The sequence below is a fragment of the Enhydra lutris genome, unplaced genomic scaffold, assembly GCF_002288905.1.
Source record: "Enhydra lutris kenyoni isolate GAN:26980312 unplaced genomic scaffold, ASM228890v2 scaffoldscaffold3, whole genome shotgun sequence".
Lineage (NCBI taxonomy): Eukaryota > Metazoa > Chordata > Mammalia > Carnivora > Mustelidae > Enhydra > Enhydra lutris.
The window spans coordinates 71,887,958-71,912,427 of record NW_019154087.1 but is presented as its reverse complement, the minus strand read 5'-3'; the positions used below and the strand labels follow the sequence as shown (position 1 = coordinate 71,912,427).

The window sequence follows — 24,470 nt, the reverse complement described above, 5'->3', positions numbered from 1 at the left end:
TCCTCTGTCCTTTTTTTTTTTTTTTTGCAGTTTAAATTGCTTAAAGTAATAAATATGTATAACAGTTGAAAAATGAGCAAATGAAGAGATGTGTTACCCCTGACCTGGAACATCACTTAAGGGAAAGTCTGGTGATTTTTGGATACTTGGAAGGGGGCATTGTCCATATACCCCAGCTAGAACCACTGCCCTGACTGGCATAATTATCCTGCCAGTTCAGCTGTGTGGTTTGTCACCTCTGCTTCCTCTCCCTTTCATTTCAGTTGACAGTTCTGGACCTCTGTCTTTTCCTGTGGAGATCATATGTGGTTCCTTTTTCTCACACTCATGGGATTCTCCTGCCTCACTGAGGACTGATGTTCCCAGTTATTAGGGGTTTCTTTGAGACATTTAAAACAGCATTAGAATAGTAAAGGGAAAAAAAATGCAGTGTCTCCTAGTAACATAAAAGCGCTAGTTTTCTAATATCTTTACATTCATATATTACATTTTATACAGTTGAATCATAGGGCATATATACTTGCTGTGTGTATTACTTTTTTTTTTTAATGTCTTACTTTGGAATGATTTTAGATTTAGAGAGAAGTTGCAGAGATAGCACAGAGTTCCCCTAGACCCCATGCCTTTATTCCCCTATTGTGATTATCTTACATGACTATGGCAGATTGGTTAGAACCAAGAAACCAACATTGGTACATTACCATTAACTAAACTCTGGACTCTGTTTTGATTTCACAGTTTTTCCATTAATGTCCTCCTTCTGTCCCAGGAAGCAGCCCAGTGTCCCACACTGTGTTTAATGGTCACATCTGCCTAGGCTCTCATACGTGGCAGTTTCACACTGCAAATGTGAGACTCTCCGTATTTCTCATGACCGTGACAATTTAAGAAGCACTGGCCAGGTTCTTGACAGAATATCACTCAGTTTGAGTTTATCTGATGTTTTCCTCATGACTGGAGTTCTGGGTTTTGGAGGAAGAAATAGCACAAAGGTGGAGCACCCTCCTCATCACATCATGTCAAGGGTACATGCATTGATAGAACTTAGCACTGACGTGGCTAACCTTCATCTCCTGGCCAGGCCAGTGTTTGTGAGGTTTGCCCACTGGAGTGTTATTTTTCTCCCCCCCCTTTCATACTCTGTTATTTGGAAACAAGTCATCAAGTCCAGCCCACACTCAAGGGGGTAGGGATGGAATTAAGCTCTACTTCTTGCAGTGGGCGGAGTATTTACATATATAAGGAAGATTTACCTCTTCTCCCCTGTATATTTAATACAGTAATTTATTTGTATCACTGTGGACTCATATGTTTATTTTATACTCTGGGTTATAAACCAGTTCTGTGTTATTTGGTTGCTGAAATTGTCCCAGCTTCGGTTGGAGCTCTTTCAGCCTGGCTTCTGTGTTCCTTTGATATGCTCCCATCCTTTTGTTTTTGAGCACTTCCTTACTTTCTGGCTCGCTAAGATTCTGTGGACTTCTCTTATATTTTCCCTGCACAGTCCTAGAATCAGCCCTTTCTCCAAGGAATGCTGATTCCTTCTATTGGGGAATGGTACTTAGAAGCCAAGTCTGGACGTGGTGTGCTCACTGCTCCAGGAGTGTCATTGCTTCTGGGCCCTCTCCGAGGTCTGGGAACTACATGTATGTATATGTCAGCTACAGAGCTAGGAACTACATGTGTGTATACTAACACATGTTAGTAATTCCTACAAACCTTTGTTTCTGTGTCTCCATTTTTATCTATTTTAAGCTAAACATGAGCTCATACTGATGTCTCTGACTAATCTGTTATTACAGAGGCCATTCTAGCCTTTTCTCCTTGCTTCTCTGTTACTTCCTTCCCAGAGCAAGAAGCCTGGTTCCCACGATCCACCATCTATTTGCTTACTCAACTCCATTATTTGTATAAGTGGTTTCAGATCTGTTCAGATACCTCCCCATGCAAAACAACTTTATCAACTAAAGTAGAGTGTTTATATGCAATTATTTTTATCTTTTTGCCTTACAGTTTCCAGTCAAAATACTGTTTTCCAAAGTTATTTGTAAGCTGCTCCGTTTTTTACCCGATGCCTTTCAGTGATGTCATGCCACGCACTCAGATTTTTTTTTGTCTCAGTTTATATTCCATCCTGTTGTATTATGCAACAATTGTTAGTTCCTCTAGTTAATTATATTACTCTTTAAAATGACAGTTTGATAAGCTTTTTCATCTTACTGTATTTCATATTTATTGTTTTGACTGGATGCTTTGAGTTGATAGATGTTGTGCCACAATTAATACGGAACCTCTCTTGTCAGAACATGAGTTCTTTATGGTTTTCGGTGTTATGAATTACCAACAAGAAATTTTTTTTTTAATGAACCATTTTCTGTTTTTCTTTTGAATTAAGTTTTTTATAGTGATTCTCAGAAATGGAATCACTGAGCCAAAAGATACTGCCCTCTAAAAATAATTGCACTAGTTTAAAATGCTACCTGATAAATACAGGTTTTCCAAATCTTTCCTGGGATTTTATAGCTTAAAAACAATAGCAATCTTTTGACAATTTTTTAATAAATTTAAGATGCTATTTCATTATGATTATAATAATATTTACTTCTTAATTTATTAGCAAGGTTAAACAGTGTGCCACATATTTATTTATACTGTTTGTTTTTGAGAACTGTGTTGTAAAGGAAAAAGAGGAAGATTGAACTCTGTGATGGAACAAAAGTCTGGATTCTCCTTGGCAACTTCTTGCCATTTTGGAACTATTTTAACTTTAGAGTAAGAGTATGGTGTTACCAAGTTTCCCTTTGGTTTGGATTAATTTTTTTTTTCCTTTAGACTCTGCTTTGTCGGGAGATAGAAGTAATAGTGGTAGCCCCAAGTTCATTTACCACCAGTTACTCCTTGTTTGAGAAGAAGTTTAATTTCATTTTCTTTTGGAAGCACGTCATGTGTTCTATAAAAATACATACTCTTTAGGGAAGTTTACCTGGTCAATCTGCAGTAAATGGCATAGCCTTTTGTACTTAGTAGGTCCTAAGTGAGTGTTGGAGCTGGAGTCAGACCAAGTGGTTGGGGACCCAGATTGCTGGAGGTGAGCCGTGGTTCTCTAGCTGTGTGACTTTGAGGAGATCACCTTGTTATGCCCGTTTTCTCATCTGTAAAAGGAGCTAACAGTGCCTGTCCTCCTGGGCCATTGTGAGGATTAGCTGAGCAGTTAGAATAATGACTGAAGCAGTTAGAATAACGCCTAGCACATGCTAAGCATCGTATGTGTTAACTTTTTGGTTGTTGAATTCAGTTCAATTCAACCCAGACCTTGAAGATCATGGATTTTCAGCAGTGTTTTTTCCTCGGCTTCTTTGACTTTCAGAAACCTGTAGAAAACCCTCACCTATCTAGAGGTCTCTTATCTCGTTGTCAGAGATGGCACAAAGCCCACAGTCACAGTTCTGACATTTACATATTGAGAGCACCTCAGACTTCTCCAGTCAGTTCACTCTGACTTTATGCATAATGCTAAGCTGAAAGATTGTTTTAAGTCCGCTCATATTATATTAGAAGTAGCCAACAGAAAGATGAGATCGCTTCAGCCATAGTGACAGACACAGATAATAAGAAGGGATATCAGGATGTAGCCTAACATCAAGGATCAAGAACCTATGTTTCCACAAGAATTCTGAAAGCACTGTACCCTGGGGTCAGTTGCTACAACGCTTAGGCCTGTCTCAGCTCTGTCTCAGCTCTGTCTCAGCCAAGAGAGCCTGTCTCTCAGCTCTGTCACTTACTAGATTTGGGGGACCCTGGCCCAGTTACTTAACCTTGCTAAAGTTCATTTTCATCATTGCTAAAGTGAATGCTGTCTATTTCATATGACTGTTTACTTAGTGCCTGGCACATGGTGGCTACTTAAAAAGTGGTAGCTCTTTTTTTACTTACTCATTTGAATTTATTTAGAACAGAATGTCCTTCTGTGCATTTTAGAAGCTTCTGAAGGCATCACTATCACCATTTAATGGCCTAGTGTAATGGTTGGTGGTCTTAGTAATGACATTGTATTATTAATATGTTAAATTCAGAATCCTTTCTTTAAGTGGTCAGGGAATTGCTTAGCATGAGGTATGTCATTGAAGTAGTGGCAAACTTAAATCATGTATTTTTTTGGTTAAAATTCATTTATTTGAGTGATCCCCACTTTAAAACAAAACAAAACAAAATTCAGAAACATCTTGGAATAAACTTTATCTCAAGTTATTTCGGTGGGTAGAACATTTCATTCCCATACAGAAGTGGTGCTTTAGTCCCATGCCTAGTTGTAGCCAGCACTGAGGTGATTCCCGCTTGCTCTGCCTTTGAAATATTTTTGTTCTTTTGGAATGACTTTGCTTATTCAGCTTGGACTTTGTTACAGTATTTGTACAGAAAAATGAGTCAATATTATTTTTCCGTTAGGGTGGGTGGCTCTATCGAACACACAAAGAGCTGGGTTCCTAATTAAGGCTGGTGGATGACCTGCCTCAAATGACATTTGAGACCCAAGACCATAAGATATCTCTGTGAGAGGAAGGTCGTAGGGATCTCAGCCAAGAAGACTTCTAATTATCAAAAATAGGCACCATTTCCCTACAATATTTCCAGAAGTAAGAATGAAGAGAAGAAAGTAACGAGAGAGGAGAAAGTACCTGGGACATAATTCCAGCTAGTATTTTGGTGGTTTTCTTTTATACCCTTTCCCCCCACTTATTAAGTATTATTATTTTCCATATTACTTGTACTGCCTTCTCTCAAACATTCCCATAATATAGACTTCACTTTTCAGTGTTCAGAGATACAGTGAAGACCTTCTGCTTTTAATTGTGCCTAGTAAGGCACTAAAGCCCTCTAAGTGCTCTGGTATTGATCAGTCACAAGGTAGTGAACCATCTGGTTTATTTTTATGTTCCAGGGGGAGAAGATAGAAGACATTCCAAAGGAAGTCCTGATGGACTGTGCCCATCTTGTGAAGGCCAATAGCATTCAAGGTCAGTTTTCCTAGAGGTGTTTTCAGAATTAATGCCAATGTCTATGTCTGAAATTGAATATATTTTAGAAAACATGTCAGTGACTTCGCATGAGTCAAACGAATAATCTGTAATATACCTTTCCCCTGTTTTGTTCTTTAAGGTGGCAGTTCTGCTACCTGTCCAAGACTTGAAAACTAATCTCTCCACCACTCTCATATTCCCAGTCCTTTCTCAGTTCTTTCTACCGTGTTCTCACTACCTTGACTGGAAGCTTGTCTAGACGTGCCTATCCTTGGTGTTGTTCGTAGAAAGACTTTTGGGGATGCCTGGGTGGCTTAATCAGTTAAGCATCTGATTCTTGGTTTCGGCCCAGGTCTTGATCTCATGGCTCGTGAAATCAAGTCCCTTGTGGGACTCCATATTCAGTGGGAGTCTGCTTGGATAGTCTCTCCATCTGCCCTTGCCCTAACACTAGTGACTCGCTCTTTCTCTTACACACAAATAAATAAATCCTTAAAAAAAAAAAAAGGAAAGAAAGAAAGCTTCTGGAAATGAGGTTAGGTTAATAGCTAAGCAAGAGATTGTCTCAAGGCTTTATTTTTTAATGCTGTGTGATGTCTTTCTTTTCATCATTTGTACTTAAATTCTAGAACTCAAACCTCTATATCCCTGTTTCCTACTCTTTCCTTCTCTTTTTTCATTCCTTCTTCTCCCTGTATATTGTGAAGATATCAAGTCTGTTGATCTTTTTATCTCCTAGAGAATCTCATTTAGGTGGTCTGGGGTGATCCATAAGTATCCATATTTTTCCATTGTTTTCCAGGAGATTGTAATGTGCACAGAGGGTTGAGAACAATTGGCCTGTTTTAGGGGAGGCCTGCAATTCTGGGTTTGGTGCTTGTTTAGTTCTGTCAATAGTAGATTTAATCAGTCAGTAGTCGGTACAGGTCAAGAAGGATAATTTTGGGGGAGGAAGTGGGACTTAAAAAGGAAGCCAGGAGATGATAGTCTGCTAAGAATGGTTGAGCTAGTAGGTTGGATTTTGGGGTGTAGGACATAGAGTTAGATAGAGTGGAGGTAAGTTTGGTGAGATGTGAGGTTATGAGATGATCTAGAGGGTTGGAAAGTAATATGGTTTGGATAGAGGGCGGACACATAACTGAGAGCAGGTACCAGGGCTGGAGATTATAGGATAAGAGCTGGCCAGTGTACCCTTTCCTCATCACTTAGACAGGGTTTCCTAAATCTAAGTTGGGCAGCTTTACAGAGTCAGATACTGAGCCAAAGAAAGTAGAAGTCTGGTCTTGTAGAGCCAGTGATTTTCAACTCCATAAATCATTAAATTGCAGTTAGTCTTAGGACATTCCATTTTTATGAGCAGAACAGAGTTCTTAAGATTTCCAGTCACGAGCTTCAGTTATTAAAGTAAAAATAATAAAATTAAAACAATCATTATCCTCCTGTGTGTTGCAACCTCTTTCACGTGATCTTGTCCCCTTTCCATGCCCCTGGTGAGGAGATGTGACTTTATTAAGGGATCTTTGGACTCTTTATTCTGGGCGTGGCCTCTTTCTTCTTATTCTTTTTGTAGTTTACTAGTTTTAGAGAAGACAGAAAAGACAGAAGAGTTCTGACACTTCCTTCCGCTGCTTTCCATTTCAGCTTTCCCCGGTGAAAGCTCTCTTAGCAGAACAAGTAGCTGAGCCCAGGAACCTCACCCAGGAATTGACAGCAGAGGATGCTGAGCTGCTCCATTTTCATCGCTGTGTGGTTAAAATATCTACCCCCCAACCCCCTGCTTGACCACCTCTGGCTCTCGGGACCAAGAAATTGAGTTAAACTTGTTTGTCATCATGGAATCTGGGCAGTTTATTCGTAGACTCCTTTGCCAGATTAAACTTTCTAAAAGCTTAGATACTTTCTATGACATGCCTCCCCTTAATTACACAGTTAAGTCCAGACTTCTTAAGCTGGAAGTTAAGCATCTATGCTCTGACTACAGGCTTTTTTTCCCTTCACATATTTCACCCTCCAGCCAAAGCATGTCTTGGCTGTTTTCTTCCCTTACACCTCTGCTTATGTTGTCTTCTCTTTCCTCAGTTTTATCTGCCTTGTCAGTCATCTCATGTCTAGATGCAAGCTAAGGTTCAAGGTCCACCCAGTGGTTGTAGTAATGGTACTAATAGCTAACCTTGAGCGTTAATTACATGCCTGGCACTGTGCTAAAAACTTCACAGATTATTTCATTTATCAACTCTACTGAGATATGCATTATTATTTTCATTCTAGAGATGAGGGTGCTGAGCTTAAGGGAGTTAAGGAACCTGCCCAAGTCCTCAGAGCTCTGAAGTGTGGCAGCAGGTGCATTTGAAGTCAGTCTGACCTAAAAGTCTTCTGTCTAAACCACTAAACTGTATTAACTGATCCAGTGGAGCCTTTGCCTTCTTCCAGCGTGGGTGATCACTGCCCTCTTGGAGCACTTTACCTCTACCTTTCAAGTAGCATTTGATGAGTTCTGTTTTTCTTATCTTTCCCTTTTTTTTTTTTTTTTTTTTTGAGATTAGATTGCTTTATTTTAGAGAGAGAGAGAGAGAGTGGGGACCAGGGGAGGGGGTGTCTGTTGCAGGGAAGGCAGAGGGAGAGAAGCAGACTTCTTGCTAAGCAGGAAGTCAGGAAGTCTGACACGGGGCTCAATCCCAGGACCCTGAGATCATGAACTGAGCCAAAGGGAGACACTTAACCGACTGAGCCACCCAGGCGCCGTGGTGAGTTCTGTTTTTCATAGTAGTGATTTACATACTTACCTGCCTTCCTTTAGTCTTGGAAGGCAAGACCCATTGTCTGATCCATGTTTAGATCTCCCATAGCACCATGCACATGGAGATCTTTTTAAATCTTCATTTTGAAAAAAAAGTTCCAAAGCTACAGAAACGTTGCCAAAAAAATACAACTCCTATATGCCCTTCACTTAGATTCAATAATTTTTCCATATGTATTTGCTTTCTCTCTATAATGTTCTAATTATTTGTTTTTTTAGCTGAATCATTCGATGGAAAAATTCTAGACCTCATAACTCTTTAGTATGCCCTAAGAACAGGAACATTGTCTTAAGTAACTGTATTACTGTAACCTTATTCAGGAAATTTCATGTGGATAGAATACTATCATTTGATATACAGTCCCAGTTGTTTTCCCAGTTGTCCCACTACTATCCCTTTATAGCATTTTTTTTCCTGACCCAAGATCATATGTTATAGTTATTCATCATATCTCTAGTCTCTTTTAACCTGAAGACGCTAATTTTTTTTTTTAAAGAACTTTTCTTTTTTAAAGATTTTATTTATTTATTTGACAGACAGAGATCACAAGTAGGCAGAGAGGCAGACAGAGAGAGAGAGAGAGAGAGGGAAGCAGGCTCTCCGCTAAGCAGAGAGCCCAACATGGGGCTCAATCCCAGGACCCTGGGAACATGACCTGAGCCAAAGGCAGAGGCTCAACCCACTGAGCCACCCAGGCACCCCGACACTTATTTTTTTAATTTAATTTAATTTTTTTCGGTGTTCCAGAATTCATTGTTTATGCACCACATGCAGTGCTCCATACAATATGTGTGTTCCATAATACCCACCACCAGGCTCACCCAACTCCCCAACCTTACCCCCAAAACCCTCAGTGTTTCTTAGAGTCCACAGTCTCTCATGGTTTGTCTCCTCCTCCAGTTTCCCCCAACTCCCTTCTCTCCATCTCCCCATGTCCTCCGTGTTATTCCTTATGCTCCACAGGTAAGCGAAACCATCTGATAATTGACTCTCTCTGCTTGACTTACTTCACTCAGCATAATCTCTACCAGTCCTGTCCATGTTGATACAAAAGTTGGGTATTCATCCTTTCTGATGGAGGCATAATACTCCATTGTATATGTGGACCATATCTTCTTTATCCATTTGTCTATTGAAGGGCATCTTGGCTCTTTCCACAGTTTGGCGACTGTGGCCATTGCTGCTATGAACTTTGGGGTACAGGTGGCCCTTCTTTTCACTACATCTGTATCTTTGGAGTAAATAGCCAGTAGTGCAATGCAGGGTCATAGGGAAGCTCTATTTTTAATTTCTTAAGGAATCTCCACATTGTTTTCCAAAGTGGCTACACGTACCAACTTGCATTCCCACCAAAAGTGTAAGAGGGTTCCCCTTTCTCCACATCCTCTCCAACACTTGTTTACTGTCTTGTTGATTTTGGCCTTTCTAACTGGTGTAAGGTGGTATCTTAGTGTGGTTTTGATTTGAATCTCCCTGATGGCTAATGATGATAAACATTCTTACATGTGTCTGTTAGCCATTTGTATGTCTTCTTTGGAGAAATGTCTGTTCATGTCTTCTGCCCATTTTTTGATGTGATTATCTGTTTTGAGTGTGTTGAGTTTGAGGAGTTCTTTGTAGATCTTGGATATCAGCCCTTTGTCTTTATTGTCATTTGCGAATATCTTCTCCTATTCTGTGGGTTGCCTCTTTGTTTAGTTGACTGTTTTCTTTGTTGTGCAGAAGCTTTGATCTTGATGAAGTCCCAAAAGTTCATTTTCGCTTTTGTTTCCTTTGTCTTTGGAGACATATCTTGGAAGAAGTTGCTGTGGCCATTGTCGAAGAGGTTACTGCCTATGTTCTCCTCTAGGATTTTGATAGATTCCAGCCTCACGTTGAGGTCTTTTATCCATTTCGAGTTTATCTTTGTGTATGGTGTAAGAGAATGGTCGAGTTTCATTCTTCTATACATAGCTGTCCAATTTTCCCAGCACCATTTATTGAAGAGATGGTCTTTTTCCACTGTATATTTTTTCCTGCTTCTAAAGACACTTCTTTATCTTTCAAGATGTTGACCCTTTGAATGGAAACCACTTGTAGGATATCCTGTAATATGTGTTGGTCTGATACTTGCACTTGAGTCAGGAATATCACTTAAGTGAAATCTTGTGTGTTACAGTTGGGAGGCACATGGTACTATTTTGCTCCATTTTTGATGAGGTTAATTTTGATCACTTAAGCAGTTGGGCACCAGTTTTCTCCATTGTATATGGTGATTTAATAAACTCTGTAATGTACTGAAGAGGGCCTTAAAGAGTGCCAGACCAGTGACTAAACTGAGGTTCTTCGAGATGCCTGAGAAGCAGTCCCGGGCAGAGGGGAAATGTGAGGTGGAGGTGGTAGGAGGAATGAGTGGGGTATGGGGTACCCGGCACCCCTTTCATCCAGAGCATCTCTGCTTTTATTCCTTTGATACATTTTCTTTGGTAAAAGAGGGGGGCCACTGTGAAGAGAAACAAACAAACAACTCTGCTAGTCCAGTCGCCTCCTGTTTCAGCTGAGATTCCGGGAGCCATGGGCATGCTCTCTAGGGGACACAGACAGTTTGTGTTGTTGCCGGGGCACATGCCAGTCTCTTGAATCTCAGACCGTGGTTTTTTGCTTTATCTCAATGTTCAGCCTTTGCTGAATCAAGGACTCCATTGGGAATCTGAGGGAAAGCTGTTTAGTCCATTTCTCTTTTTAAAAAATGCGTATCCTAGATTTCGCAATCAGTATTTGGGAGTCTCGGAAGTCCCTGAAGCTGAGCCACAGACCCCTGCTTTCCTTCATAATAGTTCTGCTTGAGTCGTGTTGGTCACCTTTATCATTTGCCTATTATGGGCGCGTTCAAGAAAAAAGTATTTGGTGGTTTGAATCCCTCCATGGCCGTTCGCGCTGCCTTTCCCTTTGTTGGACTTTGGTAATTGGCCAGTGGGTGAGGGAGCGCATTGCTCAGTATCCTCTGGCCTGCATGTTGAAGACAGTCTCTCTTGGCAGGCTGCAAGATGAACAACGTGAATGTGGTATATACACCATGGTCTAACCTGAAGAAAACCGCTGACATGGACGTGGGACAGATAGGCTTTCACAGGCAAAAGGATGTAAGTGTTGCACACCGCCAGAGGGGGGCGGAGTGGAGCCCGGGCTTTGCCGGCTCCTGCCTTGGTTGAAGGCTCCGCATGATGTCTGCCTTCTGGATCCCTTTCAGCTGGGTTGCTCGGCTCCTTGAAAACATCGCCTCTGTTCTGCGGGGGGATCCTACAATAAAGATTCCGTTTTGTCCCCCCCCCCCAAATCTCCCTCAAAGGTGAAAATTGTGACTGTGGAGAAGAAAGTGAATGAAATCCTGAACAGATTAGAAAAGACCAAAATGGAGCGGTTCCCAGACCTCGCGGCAGAGAAGGAATGCAGAGACCGAGAAGAGAGGAATGAGAAAAAAGCCCAAATTCAGGAAATGAAAAGGAGAGAGAAGGAAGAGATGAAGAAGAAGCGGGAAATGGACGAACTTAGGTATGTTGGAGCTGCAGTATTGGTGTTAAACGAGGAGATTCATCGCCGCTGATTTTCATCAGGGACCAGCCCATAGGAAGGTTAGACCAGTGGAGGGCAGGACAGATGACAGACTCAGGGCCTGAAACAGCCTAGGAAAGGGCAGTTATGCTGATGCAGTAGTCAAATGGCTCCCTTTTATAGGGGTAGGATATGAGTGTGTGTGAAATAAAAAGAGCTAATTTTATTCTTAAACTGTCATAGGTTATCTTTAGAGTTTGGTTTGTAAACATCTTCAGGAAAAGAAAAGATGCTATGTTAAGGGTTTAACATTGACTCACTGTGGTAGTTGAGTAAGATGGTCTTAGGTCTGAAGACCAATGATAGTAATTTTTTTTTTTTTTTTCAAGATTTTATTTGTTTATTTGAGAGAGCACAAGCAAGGGTGGTAGGGTGAGGGTGTTGAGAGCCAGAGGGGAGAGGGAGAAACAGGCCCCCAGCTGAGCAGGGAACCTGAGATGTGGCTCCATCCCAGGACCCTGGGATCATGACCTGAGCCGAAGGCAAACACTTACCCCATGGAGCCACCCAGGTGCTCCAATGCTAGTAATTCTTCAAATCTGTTTTTTGGGACGCCTGGGTGGCTCAGTGGGTTAAGCCACTGCCTTCAGCTTTCTTTTTTTAAGAAAGAAAAACATTCTGAAAGTTGGAAGTGATTAATGTAATGAGGCCTACTCCAAAGCACTACATTTTACAATGATAAATAGTACGGGGTGCCTGGCTGGCTCAGTAAGTAGAGCATGTGACTCTTGATCTTGGGGTTGAGTTCAATCCCCATGTTGGGTGTAGAGCCTACCTAATAAAATAAGGCATAGGGATGCCTGGGTGGCTCAGTTGGTTAAGCGGCTGCCTTCGGCTCAGGTCATGATCCCAGCGTCCTGGGATTGAGTCCCACATCGGGCTCCTTGCTCGGCGGGGAGCCTGCTTCTCCCTCTGCCTCTGCCTACCACTCTGTCTGCCTGTGCTCATGCTCTCTCTCTCTCTCTAACAAATAAATAAATAAAATCTTTAAAAAAAAATTAGGCATAAAATCTTTAAAAAATAAACAAATAAAAATGAGTAAATAAAATGATAAGGAGTAGTTAAAATATAGCTTGGGTCCTAAAATTCTAGTGTATGAGAATACTGACTGTATTAGTTTTCTGTGGCTACTGTAACAAATTATCACAAATTCAGTGGTTTCAAATAACAGAGATTTCTTTCTTCTTTTTTTTTTTTTAAGATTTTATTTATTTATTTGACAGAGAGAAATCACAAGTAGGCAGAGAGGCAGGCAGAGAGAGAGGAGGAAGCAGGCTCCCTGCTGAGCAGAAAGCCCGACATGGGGCTTGAACCCAGGACCTGGGATCATGACCTGAGCCGAAGGCAGCGGCTTAACCCACTGAGCCACCCAGGTGCCCCAATAACAGAGATTTCTTATCTTACAGTTCTATCCATTCATATGTTCGAAATCCAACATGGTTCTCAGTGGGCTAATACCAAGGTTCAACAGGGCTGTGTTCCTTTCTGGAGCTCTAGGGAAGACTCTTTTTCCTTTTCCAGCTCTTAGAGGCCACCCACATTCTGTGGCTTGTGGCCCCTTCCTCCATCTTCAAAGCCGGCCACATGGCATCTCTGAAACACACCCCCACAGTCGTAGCCCCATCTCTGAGCACAGCCTTCTCTACTGTTGAGGACCAGTGTGATGACATGGGGGCCACCCAGACAATCCATTGCCTCTGCATCCAGGATCCTTAACCCAACCTCATCTGCCTAGCCCCTTTTGCCAGATAATATGCCAGGTGACATATTTGCAGGTCCTGGGGATTGGGATGTGGACATCTACAGGTGGGATCATTATTCTGCCCACCACTCTGAATCTATAATTGATGTATAGTTTATACTTAAAGAGACTACTGGGTTTTCTTTGTCAAAGAGGGAATTTAATCCTACAACTTCTACTCACAGGATTTCTAGATTTTCCCACAGTTCTCCATAGATACCATTTGTGTTAAGTATACCGAAAAGAAAGGGGGGAAGAAAGGATACTGATGTGCCTCTGCGAAAGGTATAGGATCAAAATGAGCTGTCTTGCCATGTCCTGACTCGGTTTCCTTGCAATACGCTGGATGATTAGAAAGAGTGTTGGGTCCTGGAGTAGGTATAATGATCAAGTACTGGTATTTCTTAGTTATCTGCCTACATGTGCCCCTTTTGGGGGTTCTGCTAAAGTGGGATAAGTGGCTTCAATGAAAACATAATACTCAAATGGAGAACTCCAGAAGTGTTATCCTGAGTTATAATCTGCTGACATGAGACAAACAAATGCACAGATTGGGTTTGACCTAGATTGGGAGTCTGCTTTGTGTCGTGAATGAAAGAAAAATTATCAGCTCGATCAGCGCAGTAAAATGTGTGGGATTTTGAGCAATGTGGGATTGAGAGCAGCTTATTCATTTTTGTTTTTCATGTGAAGGGGGGGAAAAGATTGAAAACACACCTGCTGGTACCCTTTCTAAATCTAACAATTTTGTTTAGAAACATAATAGGTTAGGAATATAATATCACTTAATTTACCTGAAAACTTGAGAAAGAATGGCTAGCATTTTGGGACCCTTGTCATCTGCCAAACGCTGTACTATGTTTAGCTCCATTATCTCATTGAACCCTAACAATAACGGATATGAGGCAAATGTTGTTATTAATTGCATTTTCTAGAAGAGGAAATTGAGTCTGACAAGCAGTTAAGTAACTTGCCCAAAGTTACATAGCTAGTTTTTCTGATTCTCAAGCTCATAACATGCTATTACTACTCTCTTCTGCCTCTGATCAGTCTATTCAGCTTTAAAGTAAAATTTATTGCATATGAATCAAGAAATTTCTAGATATGGGAATTTATCTTGAAATGTATATCATTTTTGTTTCAAATCAAGCTGTGTACTAGTAAAATTTAGGGGATTTTGTATGTTTGATTTTATTAGTTTAAAACACAATGTTCATATCTCCCAGATTTTCTTTTATAGTATCAACAACCCATAAAATACATAAGTTGAGGGGAAAAAAATTCTCGTTGTTGAATGAAATTTTTGCCTCAAAAGCAAATTTATCTAACCAGTCCCATATTCTAAGCTATCCCTTGTCACCTGTAATTTTTCCATTTGTTTTCTCAGACACAGATTTTTATCATATATTGCTCTGGCCCGTATTTATCAAAAGGAAAGTGTAAGTGAACGAAATGGGGAAATCACTTTTCTAGTCCATGTTTTTCTACACAGTTTTGTCCCTGATGCTTTCTTTTTTAATGAATGATTGTGGCTCTGAGAAGACGAAAAACGACTGATATATTTGTTCCCGTGAAACCTGTGCTACCACAGTGACTTACTTTTCCAAACTGCCGAGGCTGGGAGGATGTGAGGCAGGGCTGCTGTGCAGGGAACCAACACAGCAACCCACCAAGCCCCTGCCTGTTTGCATGCTGTGCCCTGCAGCTTTTGTGAAATTCCAGCCATAAGCTCTAAGCTTCTGACCTGCTTTAGAATCTGTTTTTATACATTATAGTGCTTTATCCATGACCTGTGTTTCTACCTTTGACTCTTCCACCCAGGAGCTCTAGTGGTGGGCCTACAGAATCATCTCATCCTCAAGTCTTTCCCTTGGCTGTCTGACATTCCCCTTCCATCCTTCCCTTGGCTGTCTGACAATGAAAATTTCATGAGCTTTCACTGGCAGATGGTTCTTTTATTTGGACCTTTTGGTAGGGAATGTCCACTTCAGTTGGTGCGATTGCCTAAGAAACTGAGAGTCTGCAGGGGATTCTGCAGAGAAACCAAGGGATATTCTTCTCCCGGAAGTTCTCCCCAGTGCTTCCAGATGATTGCAGCAAAGAAATACTCAACAGCCTCATATCCGGAGATAGCCCACTTCCCTCCAAGTCTAAAGCCATTTAGATTCTTGTCCCTTTCTCTTCTCAACTTGTTGAACAAGAATGGCAATAAGCTTCTCCTTTCCAATGTCTACCAGGAGAAGCAAAGGATGGAATTGCCATTATACAGCTCCAAGTTCTCTGAGCTCTAGTCTGGATCCTGTCCAGCCCTCAGCTCAGCAGTGAACAAAGCCCAGCCCACCCTGTGGAAGGCACGACTTCCTGCTCCACAGTGAAGAGTGGTAGCCCCTGGAGACAGAACTCCATCTTGTTCTTGCCGATGAGCCTATACTCTTTATACTGAGCATGCAGAACCTGGAACGGTCTGATAATGTAAATAGGTCTATATAAAGATCATCCTCTTAGATGGGTTTTAGCAATATTTGGGTTGTTGGGAGGGCACTATATTAACACCCTCTGCTCACCATTTATTTTCTTCATCCAAACCATTTGAAAAATTTCCCCTTCCTTAGACTTTGCATATTCTCACTTACCCATCTTACTCGTTAGCTCCTTGGACTCATGCCTCGTGAGCCTAGAAGCTTATGGGGCTTGGGGTTAGAGAATCTTTGTGTAGGGTATGGTGTAAGGAAGAAGCCTTCTCACAGGTTCCTTCCTTTCCGTGACCACTACACCATAAGCCATACATTGAGCAAGCTGAGATGACAGCAGAGACTCAGCACAGGCTTTCAGAGTAGTCAGTGTCTTAGACGAGACCTTGAGAGTGAGAGAAGCAGACTGGCTTCTACTCAGTCTACATTTGGTTTGAGAGAGCAGGCATTTGGAGAAATCTTTCGGCAGATTACCTGTGAGTCTCCCAGTAGATACCATCATCTATTGGCAGGTGCTGGGGAAGAGCATCGCTGGCTTCCTTCGGTGTGTCCTAGTAGTGTTGTTTCATCTGTGCAGTGGAATGCATGGTTGCCTGCAAATGAAAGCTCGCCGGTCTCTTTCAGCCTTATATTCACTTATTTGGGCTTTGTGGTGTTAAAACATCAATGTCAAAGTCAAGCTCTACCATGTGATTGTTGAAACCAGAGGAAATAATAGAGAAGGGTAGTTAATAGAGGATAAGTTGAGTAACAGATCAGAAAAGAAAAAGGTAGGGACTGTGGCTACAGTCCCAGTTTAAAAACTGGGAGTCTGGGAGGTCGAATTTGAATCCAAGGCTCGGGTACTCAAAGTCAGACAAGTACAAGACCCGGGTGAAATGGTTAGTCACAGGTGAATGGATCATCAGTTTGAACAGTAACCTGCACTTGATTTGGGGACAAAGATGACTTTAGCAAGGTGGTCAATGTTTGGAAGGTTATAGCTATTAAGTAGCAAAGCAGGAATTCTAACTCAAGCCTAGAGTCCTGAGGTCCACACTGTGCTGCCTGTAAGGCAAGAAAGGAGCAGGTTGGCTAGGCCAGAGTCAAAGTCATATAGGCAAATAAAAGAATTTAAAAAATAGGCACATCAGAGAGTGATTTTAAAAGGTTTTGCATGGTACAGAATTTCAGGTTGTAAGTGATAAGGAGCCATTATAGGTGTCCTAGGATATTAGGAAGTAGTAGACCTGTAGGATGAGTTTAGTGGCAACATGTAGAAGAGGCAACAGCAAGACCATTAATTTAAAAGATGATATAGTCCAGTGTAGAATTGACTGCTTTAATTGTACCTTCTTTTGTTTCTTTCTCACATATGAGCACTACTGCTTTCTATAATGTTCTGTGTGCCATAGCTCTCCATTTTAATGATAAGCTCCTTCAAAGAGGCACTGATATGCATCTTTGTATCTCTTATGTGTGACCTGGTGCTTTGCATATGCAGTGAGTGGTTGGTTAATATATTATGGATTTATAAATAACTGAATTTGACTTCTCTGATACAGTGATCCTTGAGCTAAGATCAGAACTATGTTTGCTGATTAAAAGGGGATTGGGTGGCAAGAGGGCTCTAAGCAGAGGGAACTAGGTGTGCAAAGACTGTATGGGAGGGAGCAAGGCAAAACACAGGGCCAGAAAGGCGGGCCCAAATGTGTGGAGCGCAGGAGTGAGCGAATGCCTGGATCGAAGTGCCCATGCACACAGGGCCTGTTGGTCATGTTTGTCTTCATTCCTCATCAGACGTTCGTGAGGTTATCAAGACTTTTAAGCAGGGGGTTGTATGATAAGGTTTGTGTTTTGGAAAACTCATTTTACTGACATGAAGGGAAGGGGATCCAGGTGGGGGTGACTAGGCTGGTTAGGAAACTATGGCATATTGCCACACGACAGATGATGGTAGCTTGGAATACAGGGGTGTTGTGAAAATACGGAGAAAGGGACTGGGGAGAAGTAATTTTGTAGATAAAATTATAAGATTTGAAGCTAGATTGGCTGGAGAGGATGGGCAGGGGAAAAGAGTGAGTCCTTGGTTTCTGGGGTGTGAGCTGGAATGGATGGCGGTGCCGTTCTCTGGGCCGGGGGATACTGGGAAAGAACCAAACTGGTTTTGGACCATGAGCTGCCAAGGAACCTACGAATCTGAAAATACCTTGAGGTATCCAAAAAAATGTCAGATAAGCAGATGGATGAATGGGGTGGAGCTCAGAGGACAGGTGTGGCCTTATGAAGGGTAAATCTGTGTGTCGCTTTCATCGAAGTGGGCTTTCGGACCCAGTGGTTCTTGAACGCAGCTCGTGGATGCCCATCTTCATTGGGTGATTTTGAAATGTAGCCAGGATTGAGATTCCCTGCTCTACCCACTTCATGCTCAGCGGGCCTCTCTCTTTCTGCTCATGCAGCTTCTCGGTATTGCCTGTGTGTTTCCTAGAGATACTACTTCCTCCAACAAGCTTCACCTGATCACTCTCTCCAGAGGTCTCCCAGGTGGTCGTCACTGACCAGGACTGTTCTTCCCTCTCATTCTCAGTTTTCCGTTTCTACAGTGCGTATTCTCTACTTGGATGTCTCTCCGTCCCTTCACGTGCAACATGTCCCACACCAAGCACACCTTCTTTGCAACATATGCCCATTTCTCTCAACTGTAGCATTATTTTCTTCAAGTCACCCAAGCTTGAAACCTTGATGTTATCATTGATTCCTCTCAGATTTCTCTTCTTATCAGGACAGCTGTTGGAACAGTCTGGATTCGTGCCCTTGCTGGGGGGATATTGCAGCAGATTGAATGGAGTATGACGGCAGGAGTGTGAGCTCGGAAGTCGGATGTGGGTTCTCAGGCTCGCTTCTCCCCTAGTTAGCTGGGAGGCCTTGCACGACTTCCTTAAGGTCCGCGGCTCTGCCTCCTAGGTCTTCAGTAGGCATGAGACTCTCCCTTGCCTTATAAGGTTGTTGAGGCGATTGACAGTAATTTATGAGGCATAGAATGCAGGTCCTCGCAAACAAAGGATACTTGGTAAATTGTAAATACTGTTGTTATTATTAACTCATCTCCTTGCCTTAACTTCCCTTCTCCCTCTCTTCTGCCTGCTACAGATTACTCTTTTTAAAACACTGGTCTCACTTTCCTTTTCCTTTTGTCTCTGTATTTTTCCTTTGTCTCTTTGTGTATTTTTAACTGAACTTATTGCATGTTTATGGCTGAATAGGTCAGATCTCCTCTCCTGGTAAGCTCTTTGGGGCTAGGCTTTGTCTTATTCATCAGGTTCTGTTTTCTTCCCATCCCATCCTCCACCAGGCTTAGCACAGGGCTTTACACATCACGGATATTTAATAAATACTTGTTGACTCTCATACATCTCTCCTCTGCTCCCGTCTCATGTTGTGGCTTCTTGCTGATCACGTTGTGTTAGTTCATGCAGTTTGGACAACATAACTGGGCCCCACACATCCAGCCTACTTTCCCCCTACTTTGTCCTCAGACTCCACTTGAATTGGCGTGGAATGTCGTTATAAAAACCCATCTCTTTGCCTTTGCTCCTGCCATCTCTGGATCTGCCTCCACTGCTCACCTGTATGGCTTGGGCTCGCTTTGGGTTCCGCCTCACGTGAGAAGAGAGCCTCTCAGCAGCCCTGCTCTGCCCACTTGGATGCATCACCTCCCGAGTTCCTGCAGCCTCCACAGCCCTCGCAGTCTGCCCTAGCGAGGAGTCTGAGCTGCTCTTGGCCATAGACGGGTTTCCTCATCTGACTAACGCCACCCACCTCACAGTTAGTGTGGAAGTGACATGAAATGAGTATGACCAAGCACTCTGTAAATTATAAAGTGCTGTGCACATCTTATTTACTGTTCGAAGATACCTACCCTTTTTTTGTTGCAATCTCCTTGAGGTCAGGGATCATATTTTCCTCTGAAGGACCCTCAGCAGTGCGGGATACATGGTAAATGTTCATGAAATACTCACTGACTGGATAGCGCTATTGTATTTTATTTTATTTTTAGAGAAGTGGGGAGGGGCAGAGGGAGAAGGGGAGAGAGAATCGTAAGCAGGCTCCACACCCAGCTGACTTGGGGCTCGATCTCACCACCCTGAGATCATGACCTGAGCTGAAATCAAGAATTAGGACGCTTAATCGACTGAGCTGCCCACATGCCCCCGGATGACCTTATTTTAAATGTGTTGTTTTCTTCTAGGAGCTATTCATCACTAATGAAAGTTGAGAATATGTCTTCAAATCAGGTATGTTCAAGTTATTTGTTTCAGTGTTGTGCCTTAATAAAGAATTGTTTAATAATCGGGTGACTAGCCAGTATTGAGTCACATGTTGCTGATGGCCTGACATGACTTGGCAACTCAGGTGCATTCTTTGGGCATTGCCCCTCTTCCCTGGAGCAAGAGGGCAAGCGGGGCAATGTGTTTTTAAGTAGGTCACCTCACGGAAAGAGATCGTTGCACTCTTTATGATGTCCAGGTCTGTTTCGGAACTTTCCTGCTCATTTCCCTCTTTCCTAGTTGTAGCAGGCGGAAGGGCCCTTATTAATATTCTACATTAATGTGACTGTTGTTTCTATATTAACAACTGAAAACAAAATCCTTACCTTCAATTAAAAAACAAAAGGAAAGTCTTTTTTTTTTTTTTTAAGATTTTATTTATTTATTTGACAGAGATCACAAGTAGGCAGAGAGGCAGCCAGAGAGAGAGGGGGAAGCAGGCTCCCCGCTGAGCAGAGAGCCCGATGTGGGGCTCGATCCCAGGACACTGGGACCATGACCTGAGCCGAAGGCAGAGGCTTTAACCCACTGAGCCACCCAGGCGCCCCACAAAAGGAAAGTCTTAACCCCAAGATCTTTCCTGCAGTCTAGGTGACAACATTGGTTGATTTCATGTTCCTCAGGACCTCAGATAAAGAGAAATGGAGATCCAGATTATAGTACAGAAAGAATTTTCTTAGCATCAGCAGCTAATGATTTTATTGGAACTATGTCAGGGACTTACTGTCCCTGACTACTCTGTTCCCAAAATTTATTTGGAAGTGGCTGGAGATAGCTCAATTTAGCTACCACTTACCAGGCTGTAGAAAATCGAAACTGGGTGGATATATTTGCTATGTTGCATATTTTATAATTTACAAATACAGTTGACTCTTGAGCAGTAAGGGGGTTAGGGACACCAGTCCCCCTACACAGTTGAAAATCTGCATGTAACTTTTGACTCCCCTAGAAATTAACTATTGACCAGAAGCCTTACCCATAAACGTAAATAGTCAGTTGACACACATATTTTGTATGTCATATGTATCACATACCGTAGTCACACAATAAAGTAAACCAGAAGAAAAGACCATAAAGTGATAGGGAGAAGAAAATACTTTTACTGTCCTGAGCTGTGTTTATTGAAAAAGGTCTGTGTAAAAGTAGACCTGTGTGGTTCAAACCCATGTTGTTCAGGGTCAACTATGTATGCTTGAGATCTTATTGTTCAGGATAGTAGGCACTAGTTAACATGTTACCATTTAAATTTAATTAAAATAAAAAATAAACTTAATTAAAATGTACTTTAAAAACTCAGTTTCTTGGTCATACTAGCCACGTGTTGCTAGTGGTCACCATATTGGACAGCACAGAAATAGAACATTTCCACCATCACAGAAAATAATATTAAACACTACTTCCTTTGATGCTTAGAAACAGTTAACAGAATTTAAGATCCCTTAAAGGTCAGCGAGTCAAACCCCATATTTAGTTCACCAGTTGGGTTTGTTAGTAGTATTTTATACCTTGTTCATATGTCAGTGTCCTTCTAAAAACGAGTAAGAACAATATTCTTATTCCTGTCTCTGTGAAGAAATAAATTTATGGGGTTCTCTTATGAGTCAGAGCTGTAGCTTTGTAATTTATTCCTGAAAAATTCAAGAGTAGTAGTATGTAGTTAAATACAGCCTTGAACTTGAAGGTTAGAGCCCTAAGCTGTCATTTACTAAGTGGATAAGCCTAATAAAATTATTTAACCTCTCTGAGGGAGTATTCATCAGCAGTGGAAGGGAGACCTAATGACTTCCTGCGTCTGCACTAGAATTCAAACAAGGGCATATATGTGAAAGTTGTTTCTTAGTCTCTGAATATAAATGGTCATTGTTGCTTCTCATCAATATAGTCCTTAATTGCTCTTTTCCCACAGACTTTCAGTATTAATGATGATGAGATGTATTTAATACCTTCTGGAAACTACTCTTAGATTTCTTGGAACCCTTAAAACAGCTAAACAGTTAAACAGAAGTCTTTAACATACCCTCAGCCCATTGTCTTTGTCATGGTTATTGTTGCTTAAAAATTTTCTGTGATTTAGAGACTACTTTCCAGCAGAAATCTGGCACCTGTATTATGTTAATCTTAGGCATTTTCATTTCCATCATTGTGGATTATTAAATTTTGGATATTTTGGAATTAATACACATGCACACGCAAATATACATATATACACAGACATGATCTGAGTAGTGGCTGATGTTAAAAGCTCCAGGATTAGTGAGGCGGATTTATAGACAAAGGACTCCTCTAACTGCTCTGCTGTTCCTGTCTGTCTGTTGTTTGCTCCCCTGTCCCTGAGCTGAGCTCCAGGTTTCAATCAGATTCGTGTTTCCAGGGAAGTTTTGTACTGGGTGTTTTTATTCTGCCTTGTAGTGGAAGGACTCTTAGATCTTTCTCCCAGTACTGCTGAAGAAGCGGTTTCCATTCTCCTTGTAACCCTCTTGCGGGAATACAGACCTTTTGTGATCCAGTTTGGCCGCGTGATCGGTTGGTCTTTAGTTAAAGCTTTGTGTTTATATAAGATAGGACTTGAGTTTTTGTGTGGCTTATATAAATTTATCAGGAAAAAATAGTCTCCACTCTGAAGGTTTTAATTTTGAGCTCTTGCTCTCCTATTTAGTATAATCCTTGTCAATCTGTCATTTCTTCCTAATCTTTTAAATTTGGTATCAGTAAACAGTTCCTTTCAATTCAGTTTATTTGTTTATCACTTTATAGGTGGATGACAGGAAATCTATTTGCTATATTGAAAAACATTGACTCTTTTTTTTAAAGATTTTATTTATTTATTTGACAGACAGAGATCACAAGTAGGCAGAGAGGCAGGCAGAGAGAGAGAGGGGGAAGCAGGCTCCCCACCAAGCAGAGAGCCCGATGCAGGGCTTGATCCCAGGACACTGAGATCATGACCTGAGCCGAAGGCAGAGGCTTTAACCCACTGAGCCACCCAGGCGCCCCCATATTGACTCTTAAAAGGAATCTTAAATATAAAAATTGGCCAAATAGGGGCAACTGGGTCATTCAGTTGTTCATGCGTCCAACTCCTGATTTTGGCTCAACTCATGACCTCAGCGTGGTGGGATTGAACGCACGTTTGACTCCGCACTGGAGCCTGCTCGGGATTCTCTCTCCCCCATCTCCCTTTGCCCTCCCCATCCCCCGCCCCATTTGTACACACCATTTCTCTCATTCTCTCTAAAAAAAATTAAATTGTCCAAATAAAGTCTTAGATCTCAGATGTATATTTAAAAGTTATTGTAATTCCCAAATACAGATCCTCAGACACATGGGACAGACACTCTGAAAATCTGACTCACAGCCTTTATTGGGAGTGACACATTTTCATTGTCACCAACCCAAATTATCTTAGAGCATTTTTCTACCTCAGTGTTCGGAATCTAATATGGACCTTCCAAGATAGATGGTGACTCTTCAAACATCTCTAATGCTGTGATTTCAGCGTAGGACACTAAGGCAGTCTCAATTCCAGTTCGTGCATAGAATGCCAACATGAGTTTGCTCTTCATACAATTATTTAAGGCATTTTTTGCCATGGCCTCAGGTTGTTGTGCTCATTGATGAGAAGCACAGAGAGAACTACTGAATGAAACCAGAGATCAGAGCGGGCCTCAGAAACCAGTGTTTCCTGCCTGTATTTCCTGTTTCCTTGCCCTTTTTTAATAAGAGGTAGTAAGGGGGAGTAGAGCATATACACCTGGAAGCCTGAGCCCTCCCCTTCTCTCACAGCTCAGGTGTCAGGCCAGGGGAGGGAGAAGCTGCAGCAAGTGATATATTGAGGTTGTGACGTTTTCAAGCAAATGTCCCAAACTTAGATACTTAGTGAATGGTGGCATCCAGGGCAGTTTTCTCAGGGTGTGCAACAGATCAAAAAGGAGTCAGGCTCTACTCTTGTCCTTGGTCTTTAGGACGTGTCTGTAAGCCACACAATGATGTCTTTAAGCCACACAATAAAACAAGGGCCTTTCAAATGTATACCATCATATAAGGTTTCTTAATCAAAAACTTGGCAGGCCACCTAATTTAGTACCTAGCCCATGACTTCCTAATCATTTTTCCTATTAAAAAAAAAAAAAAAATCCATCTTGTGACAACCTCGAGGCTCAGAATAATAGCGTCTAAGCCAAAAATGTGTTTGCCTATTGGCAGCATCGTTGGCAAAGGATATGAAGCAGGATCTGTTTGGATTCCTAATTTGCTGTTGTTGGAGCAATCCCATTTTGTTTTCGTCACACCTGTTCCGTCCTATCCTGGGTTGGGTGGGCCTTTACTTCATAACTTAGAAACTGTTGGTCACTTGTGGCTATGTAACTCAGGCCATATAATGACACCGTAGAAATCCAGCTAGTCTAAACGACTCCTACTTTAAGGTAGAGAAGTGGTGAGTGAACTTAATGATGTTACTTTTTACTTTTATTTTCTGAACTTTGCAGTTACACATCAGGAAGCTTGTTTCTTAAGATATTTTTAAAATTTGAGTAGTTTATGTT

General features: G+C 41.7%; 1 protein-coding gene across 2 annotated transcripts in view; it reads left to right on the top strand.

Annotated features, from left to right (window-relative positions):
• Nucleotides 1-24,470, top strand: part of LOC111154769 (coiled-coil domain containing 25) — a 49,444-nt gene that overhangs the window by 15,073 nt on the left and 9,901 nt on the right. For both annotated transcript variants that reach the window (XR_002641106.1, XM_022514671.1), the window contains exons 5-8: nucleotides 4,940-5,015; nucleotides 10,835-10,938; nucleotides 11,145-11,347; nucleotides 19,848-19,893. Coding sequence is in view for 1 of the 2 variants with exons in the window: in XM_022514671.1 (XP_022370379.1) it covers nucleotides 4,940-5,015; nucleotides 10,835-10,938; nucleotides 11,145-11,347; nucleotides 19,848-19,893 (429 nt within the window). In the remaining variant the exon portion in view is untranslated. The remainder of the gene's footprint in view (nucleotides 1-4,939; nucleotides 5,016-10,834; nucleotides 10,939-11,144; nucleotides 11,348-19,847; nucleotides 19,894-24,470) is intronic.